Below are 15,439 nucleotides of genomic sequence, written 5' to 3' on the forward strand. Positions count from 1 at the left end.
CAGGGAAGTTGAGCCCTTCCCTCAAGCCCAAGGGATAACCATGTCAGCCTGAACCAAAAAGGATAATCCCGTTGCTCTTTCCAGTGATCGATTTAGAGGAGAAAGTGTAAAATTTCTGGTGTATGGGACCAAGACATACGCTAGGCCCGTCTGTAAATTTATCTCCCTGATAATAAGAGGTATATGCTCGAGGAGAACCCTTCTGCCCACCTCTTGCCTTTGAATGTGATTTTGGGAAGACATGATAATGATACGTGTGGCGATCATATTGTGACCTTAAGGCGATAACCGAGGGAGGCTGACTTCAGCCAGGCTCACTGAATTAACTGACTCTGCAATTATTTAACTCCAGATTTCTTGTCATGTACAACTGTATAATATCTTTATTATTTCAACAACTGTTTGTTGGATTTTTGGTTCTGTCTTTACAACCAAGAGCATTGTAACTGGTAACCCCCTCCACAACATGCACGAGCTCCCCAATGATTAATGAATCAAATGTAAACTCTTTGCCCTAATATTCATTGCCACTTGATTCGTACGGCCCGAGTCTAATATTTTGGAGTCACCTGGTGCTGCACTGGACAGTTACCCTTCTTGCAAGCCAGACAGACACACTACCATCTCCTGACACACGTGCGTGCTCACGGCTTCACTCAGCACGTGTTCCTCACATGCTCAGCCTTCAGCTGTCAGTTCTCGATCGCATCCTCATGCCTCATCTCAACCCCCTTGCGTTTTCTTTGTAACCTTCTCCTGGAGTTTCTCCCATCTTGTTGTACTGCAGTCACTAACGTGCATGCCTCGTCTCCCTCAACTGTAAAATCCTCAAGAGCACAGAGAAAGCCTTACCCACCCACATGCTCTGCAGTGCATGCAGCACAGTGCCCAGACACAAGAGGAACTCAGTAAATGTTTGCTCAGCTAAAATAAACCCTGATTTGATCTGGTGTTTGGTTTTGGGGTTTTTTTTTTGTTTTTTTTTTGTTTTTTTTTGCTTTTGAGTCTCACAGAGGGCTAAAAGCATTTATCTCATGGAAATAATCTGGCTTTAACCTCGGACTAGTGTCAACCTTAACCTGAGAACTGATTAAATGTAAAGACTCACATATGCTACTTCCAAACCAAAAGGGAGATTTAATTGAAAAATGCAGCTCAGCCTCTTATGGCAGAAACATCAGGAATTCCCTGGCTCCAGCAACATGTATCGTTAATTTAACTTAACCTATTCACTTTGACAAAATATTTATTTAGTGGGTCACCACTTTATCCTGTTTTAACAAGTGGTACTTGTTATAATCCTTTTTGAATCTGCAATATTGTAGACTCTTGAAACACATTTATTGCAGAATTCTCTATAGCAGGAGTCTTCTTCGAGTTGGATCAATTCCATGTCAAGGTCTACTTCATGCATATGTTGTGGAAAATCTCAGAAGTCCTCAGGCCAATTGCTTTTTTCTAAAGAACTGAGGCTTGGACCATTAAATATTTACAGCTGACCCTCGAACAACATGGGTTTGAACTGCACGGGTTTACTTAACAGGCGGATTTTTTTCAATAAGTACACAGTCGGCCCTTCCTATACTTGGGTCTTGAATTTGTGGATTCAACAAACCGTGAATCCTGTGTTTTGTTTGTAATTCGAGCTTGGCTGAATCCTCAGATGCAGAACTGGGAACACGGAGAACCAACCATGGGACCCGAGCATCCTCGGCAGGTCCTAGAACCAATCCCACGCGGTGCTGAGGGACAACTTCATAAACATACCCGTATAGCCAGAAGAGTCACGAGTTAACTTCTGATACCCCTCTTTGCAACTGTCTTTAGCAGGATACCCACTTTAATCAATAAGTGCTATTTTCAATGATTAATTACAGGGCCTTTGCTGAGAATTATCACTTTCACATCACTTACAAAGTTCCAAGTGAAAACATAAATTAGTTGAATTAAACTTAAGACTTGTTTTGTTTTGCTTATTTTTCACCAATTAAAATACATTTTATTAAAATAAATTTGCCTTTTATTTCTAGTCATTTTAACACTTTTGGATTTCATATATCCCAAGGAAATGCTTTCTTTTAAATAAATCTAGATAGAAAATATATTCTATTGTTTTTCCTTTTCATTTTAAATTTATTAAAAGTACAGTGAAAGTTAGTTTTATAACTTAACACAAAACCCTATTGAGAAGGAAGATTCTGAAGTCAAAAAGTTATTTTCAAACGCACAAAATATAGCTTGGAGATCTCCATAGCAAACCGTGAACAAAGTTTACTTCTGGAGAGGAGCGTAGAGTTACAACTTTTATGTATCTCTTTATGGATTCCTGTAGTACTCGTATAATTAAAATTCCATCGACAGTTGTTTCTCGGGCTGACAGATGTGCTTGAGAACACGGACCTGCATGGCCCGCACTTACACTGATAGATGTGGAGGAAGGTCTCGCTGAGCTTGTTGGTGAAGAGCGGCTCGGGGAGGTCCCGGAAGAACTGTTTCACCATATCGGCCACGTCGTAAGCGGACTGGTCCTCGTAGCTGACGTTCTCGGGGAAGTTCTCATTCATCTGACGTAAGGCATGGATTCGCGACTTCACGCCTGATTTTCGAAAAAGACCCACCTGAAACAAGCCACAGGGACATGTCAGTGAGGCCGCCTTTGCCCCAGATGTTTTCTTCCTGCGCCAAGCACCTTGGGGGGGATGAGAAGGCAAGGGGACAGGACTCCATGGGTTGGAACTGTATCTGAGCTAGTAAATTGTAAATGACTAATCTAGCTGCTTTGGGCAGCAGGTGAACACAGACTTCCTCTCCCACCAAATGAAAATGAAAATAGCATCCCCGCCCCTTACAGGGCTCTTGAGAAACTGTATGTGATCGTGCTTTGTAACCTGTCAAGCCTTGTAACACGGTAGACGTTATTATTTTATTCATTTATTTAACAAGAAGCGATTAAGTACCCCTATAATCAGGCAGACTTAGACTTGCTAGGAGTCATTAGTGAGCAGATGGGACAAAATTCCCCGCCCTCTCGTGCTCACACTTGAATGCGAGTTTTGAGAAGGTTTGGTCAATGCAAGGTTTGGTGGATCCCAGACGAGTAACCACATCCAGTGCCCCTCTGAGGGACAGCTTTATAGGGACTATGCTCATGAAACAGAATAATATCATAAGCAGGTATTTTGCCTGAAAGTCTCACACGCTTGTGCATCTTGGATTCGCCCGGTATGTGCCTCGGAGATGCCGGGCACTTGCTCCTCCGCGGGGTTAGTTATCATGTGTATAAGCTAGGGCCCTGGTGAGAGGGATTCCCGAGGGCCTTTTCTGCAGACTTCAAGACACCGTCCTGTGCCTTTTCCATCCTTAGGCTTAGACTCTGCCTCTACTTGACAGATAAATGCAGCAACGAGGCGCCGTGGGAATTGCCCCCAGCAGGCACAATCAAGGGGGAGCAGAGCGCTAGGGGAGGGAGGTTCCCGCAGTGGTTTCCGGGTCCTGCTGCGGGCTCGCCCCACTGTGGACCTGCCACCATCCGAAACGAACCGCGCTTCTCTGGGAGCCCAGGCTTAGAGTGAATTAGCACGTCTGCTATTTTTAAATGCCTGCGGGGCGTCGAGTTGCTCAAAACTCGGTCCTTCAGCGCTCAGCCTCCGCTCTTCCATTCCGAGGGGGCGCACTGCTTGGCCCCCTTCCACGCAGCGCGGTGGCGCAGCCGCGGTGGTCAGAGGTGGGCAGCGCCCTCTGGAGCCGGCGCCGCCCCTCCTCCTGACACCTGGACACACGCCCCCTGGCTGCCCCGTGTGCCCAGCTGGCCCCGGCCCAAGTTCAGGTGCCCGAGGAGAGCTCTGTCGGTTGTTGCTATAAACAGAGAGCAGCCTGAATTCTTTTAAATTGCAGTAACAGCAAGGGAAGAATTCCAAGTAATTAGAGAATGCTAGGGTTTTGTATGCGTCAGCTATGGATCGCAGGCGCAATCACGCACTGCTCCTTTCTGTGGCAGTACAGACAGGATCCTTAACAATACTTCTTTGCATTCCAAGGCTTACCACCCTAATTTCACAGAGCAGGGTATTTGCGCGTAGTGTCACTTAAAACATTAACTGCTTTTTTATTCTTAAAGTTTGGAATGTCTAGAAAATGCAGAACGTTGCCAAGAAGAATCTAAAGAACATTTCTCTCCTGGCAACTACTCTAAATTTCATCAAAAGGCATGAGGAGGAAGCATGTGCTGTCAAAGGGAAAATCCAAGATGTCCAATGAGCGATTATCGCAGTGCGACTGAGGCTGGGTGGACCCTGACACGGCGCTGGGCTGCACGGGCGTTCTCAGGAGCCAAGTGCCCCAGAGGTGAGCTCCTCAGTGTGACTCACACACACTTATCCTCGTGTGAGCTGGTATTATTCCGTTTGAGAATCCCTGCTATTACTTTTGTTACCGGCGGAGAACTATTGATCGGGTTCTGTAAGAACAAAGCAGACGGTGTTTTTGTGCACATCGCAGAACCAGATCCCTCTCTTGTCAGCTGTGTCTTGCTGGCTTTAATTCTGGACGCACAGTGATGTGCAGGCACACACATCCCAGCGACGTTTTCTTTGCACTGTTCTCTTTCCAAGTTTCTTTCTAGTTTCAGCAAATATTGTTATTTTAATTATTTTACACGTGTCTGGAGCTCTCCAGCTGCAGGCTCCGAGCTGCCTGTTCTAACTTAGATCTCACAGGATGTCCAGAGGGTTGTCAGGTATTTGTTTGTTCTGCCTCGGATTCTGACAATAACCTTCCCGTCCCACCCTTATCTTCCAAGGGACGTGGGAAATATCTGTGGGTTCTGTGGATTTTTGTTGGCAGAGCCAAAGGAAATTTTTCCCTCAGACTAATAAAGGTGGTCTGAAATCAGATTCCAGATCCAGGAGCTGAGGATGGCAGAAGGGAGAGGTGGTGAGAACCCCAGCCTTCAAAAATGTCACCGAACTGATATAAGGACTAACCCTGGAACCACGCTACTTCCTGCCTTCTTGTCATGTGAGCACAGGAATTTCTGAGTGCTTAAGCCGTCTGGGGACGGGGCCTCTGTTCCTTGCAGGGGAAAGCTCCTTGGACATAGTAAGTAGACGCTTCTTCTAACGAAGGAGAGGTCCTGGGTCCAGAGAGAAGAGCTGATCCTACCCACCCCCCCAGAACAACCAAGTGGGGGCACACGTGATTGCCACTCAGCATGTTTGCTTCAAAAAGCTTTCAAAGCAGTGATAAAATCTGCATTTTTAGCTAATTTTTTTCCCCTAAGTAAAAGGTGGAGGACTGAAGAAACCATTTTAAAGTCCATTTCTTTTAAGGGCACTGTTGTCATCACACCCGGTGGGAGGCAGTTTCATTGTGAGGAAGTCAAAGGATGTGAGAAACGGCTTTCATCTGCTTCCGCATCTGTCAGTGGTGGGCAGGTGACCTGGGCTGCCACAGGGGGCCCCACACTTGGCTTAATGCTCTGCGCGTAACGTTTGGAAAGCCTCAATGATCTATACACACGAGATCTCATTTTGCACGAGGCCCTACAAATGACCCAGCAGGGCTTGCTTGGGTACTTGTGACAGCAGCGCCAACACCCCCTCTGGCACAGAATCTCTCATTAGAAAGGTAAAAGAATGAGTGATGAGTGTCCCTTTGGACTAGCTTTCCTTTCTTCTTTGTCTTCCACCCAAAAACCCAGCTTTCAAAAAGCAAGGACTTAGGTATAATTTAAAAAGATGGGCCCCGGAGCATCACTCATCTTATCCCAGGTGGGCAGCGGGGAAAGAGATGGAACAGGCAGTGGCTCGAGGACACTTGTATTGAGTATGAAGTGTCTTCCCAGCATAATTGGGCTTTTAAAACTTACTGCAGCATTAGAAGGAGAGGCCGGGCATGAGGGCTGCATTAGAATTCAAATTTCATCTAAATAATATTAAATCTCCTCGGCATCCTGTTGATGCTAATCCTTTCAGCACTTAATGACGTTTATCAGGACTTGCATTTCCTCTTGAGAAATGTGCTCCGCTAATGAAGAAAGGTTGGTTTTCTTCCGGAGGAAGGTCCGTAGAACAGTATGCGGCAGGTTCTTATTTGGAGCCTTGCAGGTTTAGCCTCGCACGGCAGTGACTTCATATTCATCAGGAGCTGGGAATAACCTATCCTTCTGTGCAGCTGATTTAGGGCAGAAATAAAAGCGCAGCCAGCAAAGCCCGGCTCCTCTCACACACTGCTGCGTCTGAATACAAACGTTCATAATTGAAGGCTGAACTCCTTTATTTCATCCACAGCCAGCTGCCAGGGCGAAAACGGACACACCGTGTTTCATCGTGTACAAGCCGTTCTGCACTTGGGCGTGTAGGAGGTGAAACGGTGGCCCTGTTTCAAGGCAAGGTCGGGCTGTCTTCAGCTGTCTGTGCTCAATGCTGGCGTTTGAGAAGAACACTCAGCACGGGGGAAAGGGGCTGGACTCATCGCAGGAAGCCTCCCTCCCTGGGATGGGGGCTGAGCCTTGGGACAGTCTTGGGTGGGGGTTCGAGGGCACCACATGAAGGGAGGCAGCAGAGAAGCCAGTCAAAGTGGTTTAGACGTGGGGTATTCTGAGAGCCCTGGTCTTACGTGATCCTGGGGCTGAGAGCTCAAGATCCTGTGCAGACCTGAGTCCTCAGTTCAAAGGTGGTGCTGTCAGGAAAGGAAGAACACTCGTCTGGTGTGTGTCTGCTCCTTCTGTGTTATTCCTGTCCCTCTTTCTTTTCTGATCCATTAGCTTTTATTCGCTCAAGTTCACTCTTAAATCTCTAGGACAGTCTTCCACGTGAGCCTGACTGTCTTCAATTCTTAGTACGTTTTTCTAGTTTTCCCTTGTTCCTTTCTACTACTGCCTTCCTCCTTTGCAGAGACCAGAGAGGGGGCCCCTGCATGCTCCCCACACTCTGTGCTGATGAAGGGGAGGGGCTACAAGGTGGAGGCCCTGCGGGTGTGCAGTGCCTCAAGTCCCTTGGACATCTTACAGAGTCTTTCTTCTGACAGATGCAAGAGAAGGGTTACCTTGTCCATTGTGGTTACATTTAGAATCAGTATTTTTTTTAAAAATTGAAGTACAGCTGATTTACAGTGTTGTGTTAGTTTCAGGTGTACAGTAAAGTGATTCAGTTTTATATACATACATATATATATTATTTTTCAGATTCTTTTCCATTATAGGTTAGTTATTACAAGATATTGAATATAGTTCCCTGTGCTAGACAGTAGGGCCTTGTTGTTTACTACCTTATATATAGTAGAATGTGTCTGTTAATCCCAAGTCCTTATTCATGTCCACGAAATGAGTCTTTCCTGTAAAGCTTAGCCAGCATACTGTTTTTCAGTGTGGCGTTCTTCCAGATTTAAAACGTAGTTCTAGACCTGAAGTGGAGACTGGGAATAAGCCAGCGAGTAGGGCTGGAGGAGGCTTTGGTGCCCACTAGCCTTCTCTCTGTTCATATGGCTTTTGCTTCAAACAGGAGCCTGGACCCGATAACAGTGGTAATGCTGGTGATACACATTCAGAATCCACAGGGGGCATGACTGGTTTCCTTTCCATATAAAGACTACGTGGTGAGTGGAGCAGTGTATTACTACTCATTTATACCCAACCTTGTTCAAGAAAGAATTCAAGGTGACTTACAGTGATCTATAAAATACAATAAGATGCAATTAAATTAAAGCTAATAGATGAGAAATCAGAGCAAAAGGAAAATAAAGATAGAAAAGGATAGTGGCAACTAGGAATGAGGTTCCTACATAAAAGTTATGTCAAAAAGTTATATATATTTACTACGGACAGAACATGCATTTGGCTTCAATAATTCTAGCAGCCAATAGAGAGGAAAACATATCCAGCTGAATGAGTCTGGTGTACCGAATATAAGATACAGAGCAGTTATCCAAAAACAACAGTGCTTCCAGGTGCTGGGGCCGGAGAAAAAATCCTTTCATTCTTACAGAAAAGACACTACATGATATAATGATGGACATCATCAACAAAATCCCGACAGCGGGCCCATCAGCGACTTGTTTAGGGCCACTTGTCAGAGTGTCCCTCAGTGCTGGAGATGGCCTGACCCACCCCGTACACCCGGGACAAGCAGTTCTAATGGGTGGCAGTGGAGGGCAGTGATTAAAAACTTGGACTCTGGAGACAGATTTTCCAGCAAGTGTTCACTCCACCACTGCCACCTGGGGGCTCACCCTGCCCAGGGTGGATATGGGATTAAATGAGGCAACGGACGCAGAACACTTACATGATCCCTGAAACACGCTGGGCACTCAAGGAAGGTAATTATTATGGAAGTAATGGCATAGGAGGACAGCACTGACTAGGCATTCCTGAGCAAACACTGTTTTCTCTCAATAGAGCTTGTGCTGATAAGCATTAGCTGGCCATTCATTAGAATGTTTGGAACAGAGTATTTTCCATGCTTGGTAAAAGGCAGAGACAAAGACTCTAAGAGAAATCAGCCGAGAGGGGAGATGAGTCGCATATACCCTTACGAAGATGGAGAAGCTTGGACAAACGTCTGAATAAAAGGCTACCCTCCACAAAACACAATCTTGGGTCTACTAACAAACCAAGAGAAGTATAATTAGAGCCACGAGGTCCTATGTCAAAGGGCACGGTTGTAGTACTTTTAGGCTTGCAAAAGAGATTAACTGGGGTGGGTATTTCCAAATAGTCACTGAGCCCACCCCTCCGAAAAGTTTTCTCAGTAAAATACCTATAGACCATCTACCTTTGATTAATGTGTGCTTTTGATAAAAGTGTTAAAATTAAAAACATAAATAAATAAAAAATGAATGCTTAAGTAACCAGATTCATTGGATCGCTCTGCTGGGATGTTACTCACAAGTCAGTTAATGCTGGGGCATCTGCCGAAGATGAGCAGTTAGTTTTTGACAAGTGGTCTGTTGCCCTTCTTTCTGAGATATAATAGGCAGGCCACCAAGGCCAGTTCTCAAGCAAAGAAGCTGTCAGAAGAGCAACCACTCTTACCCTCAGCATAACATCTAAATATGAAAATATATATGTAGGGGCATTATCTAAACCAGGAGTGGGAAGGGAAAAGGGCATAATATATTTAGTTCAATCAACGATAGCATCAAATGAAGTTACTTTTATTCTTCTCCACCGAAAACTGGTATCTGATTCATCAGGAGACCATCCTGATTCTAAGTGTGATCTTAGCACGGGGTAGAGACGAGCATCAGCTCATGAGTTCGCATAGCTTAGCTCATTCCTGTCCACTGAGCCCAAGGCCAAGGGTAAATCAATGAAAAGTGCAAATAATCTTAGATGGGCATTGATTCTTCACATGGTTTTAAAGAGTATGAGGAACAAAAGCCATTATAGAATAGTTGCCTAAAAATACCCCCCCGCTACTCAAGGTTGCAATTTATCAAGCGGAAATACGGCTTTTATTTGGGACGGAATGTCTAATAGAGAAACTAATGAGTGTTAATTCAGGGGAGCAAAGGCTTGGCCTGGTTAATTACAGGATGGGCTGTACTCTGGGCCAGTCACAGCCCACCATTGTGCTAGTCCCCAAACAGTCCTGGAGACAGAAAATGATCTCCAAGTATTTTGTTTAGCTTGAGCTTTTTAATCAACTCCACAAGAGGAGGGAAAATTTAATTCAGCTGATATTATTTTCATACTTACATACTTAAAAAAGATCTAAATAAATTTTTTTGCTGAAAGTTTTCACAGTCATTGTGCTATTTCAAAAGAAAATTAATAAAGGGAGATGTAAAGACCTAGATCGTTTAAAAAATAAATAAAACAGGGGTAAAAGAATGCTGTGAAATCAGTGGTGGCATTGAGACAATAATTAGAAAGGAAACACAGTATATAGGTTAACTCCCAGTTTCTGGGGAACACAACTCAGCCATCACAGGTAGAAAGTTTTAACAGTCACTTTCTGCAGTCACTCCAGGGTACCCTTCAAGCCGCCAATGAGGAAACATCCTGACAGAGCTCGACAAAGTAAGTACTGACCTACAAATATCACAGTGCCCTTTATTTCTGGAGAGGCACGTCTGGTCTGGACCCGACAGATCTGGCTCTGCCTGGCACTGCACACACCCCCGCCCGTGCCTGGGAGTTACGCCCCTACCTGATCCAGGCAGTTGCTGCGGAGGTACCTCAGTGCCTGCTGGATACTCTGCGGCAGGGGCTGCCCTGTTCTCTGGACGTGAACGATGAGAGGAACGCCAAAGACAGCCTTGTCTCTGTAATCAGGAACTTTCATCCTCTTCATGAACTTTGGAACTGCCCTAGAATTCACAGAAACCAGGTCATGCACGCCTCGTGGAGCACACTGTGGGGAGAGGCTGTGAAAGCAAGAGGGAAGCTGAGTTTTTGTTGGAATATCCCACAGGCACGGGGGAATCCAACATTTCTCCCTCGATTAATCCTGTTACACGGATTAATCGTGTGCCCTGGGCCTCTGACTATTAAAAGGCATGATTCACGTTAGCAGAATGGATTTATGGCCCTGTTTTCAAGTCAAGTGTTTGACTTTCCAATTTAATTGTGATGGACACACTTCTCAAGTGACGAACACTTAAAAATCCCCAACAAGAAAAAAAAAAAGACAAATTGAAAAAAATACATCAAGAAGAAGAAATGTGGTTGGAGTTGGGGGAGTAAGGAGGGGAGAGAAGATAAAACACATTCCTTGACTATGTCCTGACTTTTCTAGAACTGGTTCTACCCTTTAAAGGAGATTTTAATACACAAGCACATGTTGATTTAACCATGCAGTTTATAACTTGCTAAAATATTTTTATAAAAGCATTGCTGATTCTTCTATATGCATAACGTATAACACAGGGTAATTAATGACACATTTTATATTTTTCCAAATCCACCAAATCATCTAAAATAGGTTCACATTCAAGTTGCAAGCAAGATACACTTTTGTCAATTCCTATTCCAAAGGTTTAGTGCATATTCTTGTTTTTATTTGCCAGTGAAATAAAAGCAGAAATGTACGTGAGGAATTCAGTGCTCTCTGAATGAAGCAATGCTCTCAGTGTTGAGCTCTGCATTGGACCAGAAGGTACGAGGAACAGATGTTTCTTTGCAAACTGCCAGAATTACTTAATGGCAAGTTTATTTTTAAGGTCTCTGTTCACAACTAATGACCCTTTGCTTGTCTTTTTCCCTTCTTGGAGCCTGACTGCTTTCCCTGGAAGCCGACAGAGAGCTACAAATAAGGCGAGCTTCCTGCAGGCTCCATCACACCCAGGGCGGGCAGTAAGGCAGCACTCTGGACATTCGTCTCAGGAGGTGGGCAGTGAAGGCAAAGAACGAACTCTTCAGAAATGGGGAAGTAAATGGGGAAGAAACTTCGTCGCGCGCACCGAGCCCGGGACCGACGCCCCCTCCCGGGGGCGGGGCTACGCACCAGGCCCAGCCGTGCTTGTTGGGCAGCGAGTGCTTCTCCATGATGGCCGTGAGGCGGAGCAGCGAGAAGCGCTGGAGCAGGTTCAGCTGGCCGGCCGTCTGGCTGCTGATGTGGGGCGACGCCGTGGACGCCTGAGGCTGGTGTGAGAGCTGGAAGCTGTTCCACCGGAGTCGCCTTTACCGGAAAGACCGTCAGAGAAGCCAGTCACAAAGGGGATGCGTTATCGCAAAACACAGGATGTTACTAACTTGTAAGGAGCTAATCAAAATAGTTTCCGAGCCAAGAAAATCACAAAGCCCATGGAACAGAAGACACAAATGCACAGAATCAACATAAGAAGCTATTTTTCCCAAGTCTGATAAATTTGGGAAAAGTCATTATCTGTTTCACTAGGAGGCTTAAGAAAGTGAAATAATAAGTTTTATTTGTTGATTTATTCTGAAATTTGTTCCCAAAGTGTTGAAAGCAGCTGAGACTGTGTGTGTGTGTGGCAGACACAGAGAGAGAGAGAGAAAGTGAGCGAGACCTCAGACCTTTGGGAACTATAAAATACTGTCACACTACCATCCTGTCTCCATGCTCTGACTCTCCCTTGGTGTTGAGATGGAGCCTGCAGGTGACAGGCATGGAGGAAGCACTGGTGAAGTGATGACACATCCGTGAGCCCCATCACCGCCTCAGCGACAACCCAGCGGCGCAGACGGGACTGTTCCTACTGGTTAGGCCCTTCCAGGGCCGTTTGTCTCAGGTGCTTCTGAAAGGGTCTTTGTAAAACTGCTTTTACGTATTTGTAATCGGCATTTTAAAGCCAATATAAACTTATGAAGTATACACCTTAGATCTCAGAAGTTTCTCATAGAATTTTTATAAAGTTTAAAGGTTGGGGTAGAGACGTTTTGCAAGGTCACGGGAAGCATGTGTGAACAGGCACTGGGCCTGGTTGTCAGTGATGCCCGACGGCACCCAGCACAGTGCTCTGCATGTAAGAAGTTCGAAGTTTTTTTGAATAAAGCCAAGATTGAATTAATGAATGTGAGTTAACATGGATTCAATCACCACAATATCTGTACAAAAGACACACTAGTGTTCAAATAATTCCCCACCATGTATATCACTTAGAATGGTGTCAAGTATTTAGAAGGTGCTCTATAAATGTTTGCTAAGTAAACAGACCATAATTATTACTAAATGGATTAAACATCATATCACAAAGTCATGCCACCAACCTGTTTGGCCTGGTCAGAGAGGCCCCCACTCCAGAGTCCCTCCTTTCTCTGACCCCAGTGGCTTCGGACTCATTAAGAGATGCTCCATCTCTTTCCATATCACTGGGAGTCGTCCGACCTTCGGAGACGGAGTTGCCTTCGAACTCTAAGGTGATCTGATTGGGAGACGTGAATGCGCAGAAGCCAGCTTCTCCAGCCAGCGCATTTTGTGTCTGCAGCTCAGGCAACACGTTTTTTGACCAGTCATCCACTACCTCTTGGAGCCCATTGACATGATGCAGAATGTCATCCAAGTGAGGGAAGAGATCGTCCTTCTCCAAGTCCAAAAGGTCTCCGGTGCTGGCGTACAGGTGGGAGCCGGGGACGTTGTCGTAGATGCTAACTCGGCTGGCTCTGTGGCAGGACGCCATGAGCCTGGGCTCCCTGGCCCCGGGGCCCGGCTGTCTGCCCAGGGAGATGCTCCCAGTCCTCCAGTTAACCTCGCTGCTATTGTCCATTGGCGAGAGGCTTTCGATAGAGAGCGCCTTGGGGAACGTTCCTGGCTTGTGATCCTTGGGAATATGCACCACCAAGTTCTCTTGGGAATGAAACTCCTGTGCGTGGTGGTTTTGGTCACCTGCGGCCCGCAGTGCTGTCCCCGCCAGCACGTCCAGGTCTTCTAAGTACATGCCCCCACGCTTGTGGGTTTCCTGGCACCTCCGTTCCTTGAGGCCAGGCGTGCTCACCCCACTACTGCTGTTTTCCGACGGGCTGCTCTCCCCACTCCATTTGCTGGAGCCAGAGAGCCCTTTTTTGCTGGCGTCAGGGGACGAGCTCTGGAGATGGCCATTTGGGATTTGGACGCACTGCATGGCCTTGAAGGACTCGGGCTCCTGCTGCAGCACCGGCCCGCTGATCACCAGGCCCCCGGTCCGCCCCGACCCCTTATGCCTTCCCTGCGCTCCTTTCCCTCGCAGCGTTTCCATGCGCTTCAGAAACGATTTGGCTCTGGTCCTGGCGGGCTTCTCATTCTTTGGGTGGAGAGGGTGGTGGAGAAGGTCTCTGGGGGACTGCGGGAGGCTGCCGCCGCCCAGCGCCGCATCCAGCATGGCCGGGCCGTCGGCGCAGGGCCGCCCGGGGCAGTCGAACCCCTCCCGGCCGGTGCCCTGGCCGCCCGGCTGGCCGCGGCCGTCGCTGCCTCCGCTGCTTTCGCTGTGAATGGAGCAGACCTCGGGCTCGCTCAGGTCGGTGAGGACGCTTTCACTGCTGGTCGTGTTTCTCATCCTAATGTCTCCCGACGACCCGTTTCTGTCCCCTCCGGGAAAGAGCGCGTGGAGGTCGTCCACGCGAGACCACCGGCGGCTGGTTCTTTGGAAAGTCCATTTGTTGCTGAGGCAGAGGTCTTCCTCATCGGAGTCGTCACCCTGGAAGACATCAAGGAGAAGGCGTGCTTGGAGGTGGCTGGGATGGCGACTGCGATCGAGGTCAGCATGGGCACGGGACCCCCGCCTCCTTTTCCTCTCTCCTCCCTTTCTCGCGTGCTCTCCGGGCTCCCTGGGCACCTTTGCAGGGTCCCTCCACCCTCTCGACTGCCCTGCGCACCGTCTTCCTTCCTACTGGCTGGAGGATCCCTTCTCAACCTGCCAAGCTCTCTCCCTTTAGTTTTCCTTCCTTCCTCTCTAAGAAGCTTCCCTGACTGATTACAAAGAGGATGTAATTACCATCTGACTACACAGGCTAAATATAAAACACCTGCAGTTTCCCTTTTCGCACAGAAACTTCATCCTGCCATAAAAGGCACTTACTTCTTTCCTGAAACCTTTTCACGGAGCCCAGGGACCATATACTCCAGCTCCTCTCTTCAGAACCTCACAGTCAGTATACCTCGAAGCTCACACTCCTTGGTCTCCCAAACTTGATGCTTATCATATGTTCCCTGTATACGTTAACAGCAAAATTATCTCTGAATTCCTGGAAGTAGAAACTTGGGAGCTGTTCTAGAGACCCCAGTGGAGGAGAGTCCAGTCCCGCCTGAGCTGTGGGGCCAGCCGTCTTGTTTTTAATCAATTCTGGAGTGCCTTCGGCAGGACACGTGTGTCTGGGTGCCGTGGCCCCATGGCTTTGGCCTGCCATATGCACTGCACCTCACACATTTATCTTGCTTGTCTGGGTTCTGCCTGAATTTGTAGCGCCTGAGAGAGGAGAGTCTGGGTTCCCTGAGGCCAGAGATGGCCTTGTTTATCTTTGCAAATCCCTCCAGCCCAGCATAGACCTTGACATATAAATAATTTCCTCCTGGGATGAACTGAATCATCGACTCCTTCCTCCTCCTCACCGTGCACATTACCAAGACCCCACTCTGAAATGATTCTCTGATCTGCTCTTTCATTCATATCTTCACTCCCATTCCCTAGTGCAGGCCCTTGGCACCTCTCTGGGTCTATTACAGTAACACCCTGGCCAGAATCTTGTCTCCGGCACCTTCCCCATCTAAACAGCTTTCCACAGTGTAATCCAAATACGGTCATACAATTTCCCAGCTTAGAAGCCTTCAGTTTCTCTTAGCCTCTCTAAATCTTTAGTATGGCGTTTAAAGTTCCTTCAACCTGATTGCAGTGTACTTTTCTTATTTCAGCTTTTCCTCCTAATTTGCCTGCATTCTGTTCCCTGTCAACTGTGCCCCAACATCAGGCTCTGTCACAGGATTAAGAGCCTAAAAGGTATTCATGGTCCCCACTGCTGAGACCGTCCTTCCCTGGTCCCTGACCATTCTGGGGTACTCAGCTCATG

The 15,439-nt window shown here is 47.0% G+C and overlaps 1 protein-coding gene and 2 long non-coding RNA genes across 14 annotated transcripts in view; 2 read left to right on the plus strand and 1 right to left on the minus strand.

Annotated features, from left to right (window-relative positions):
• The window catches only part of STARD13 (StAR related lipid transfer domain containing 13), a 451,023-nt gene that overhangs the window by 11,484 nt on the left and 424,100 nt on the right, over positions 1-15,439 (minus strand). For all 11 annotated transcript variants that reach the window (XM_072976109.1, XM_072976110.1, XM_072976108.1 and 8 more), the window contains 4 exons: positions 12,671-14,073; positions 11,445-11,618; positions 10,149-10,308; positions 2,420-2,618 (listed from right to left, as the gene is read on the minus strand). In XM_072976109.1, the coding sequence (XP_072832210.1) occupies positions 2,420-2,618; positions 10,149-10,308; positions 11,445-11,618; positions 12,671-14,073 (1,936 nt within the window). The remainder of the gene's footprint in view (positions 1-2,419; positions 2,619-10,148; positions 10,309-11,444; positions 11,619-12,670; positions 14,074-15,439) is intronic.
• LOC140701095 (uncharacterized) lies at positions 3,785-6,480 on the plus strand. Its single transcript, XR_012079927.1, has 3 exons — positions 3,785-4,344; positions 4,892-5,016; positions 6,288-6,480. It is a non-coding gene; the product is annotated as an uncharacterized lncRNA (long non-coding RNA).
• On the plus strand, positions 7,234-12,471 carry LOC140701094 (uncharacterized). 2 transcript variants are annotated; one of them, XR_012079925.1, is made up of 4 exons: positions 7,234-7,593; positions 9,960-10,018; positions 11,008-11,096; positions 11,212-12,471. It is a non-coding gene; the product is annotated as an uncharacterized lncRNA (long non-coding RNA). The 2 variants fall into 2 exon arrangements; XR_012079926.1 differs by lacking the exon at positions 9,960-10,018.

This window comes from Vicugna pacos, chromosome 14 (assembly GCF_048564905.1).
Source record: "Vicugna pacos chromosome 14, VicPac4, whole genome shotgun sequence".
NCBI classification, from domain to species: Eukaryota; Metazoa; Chordata; class Mammalia; order Artiodactyla; family Camelidae; genus Vicugna; species Vicugna pacos.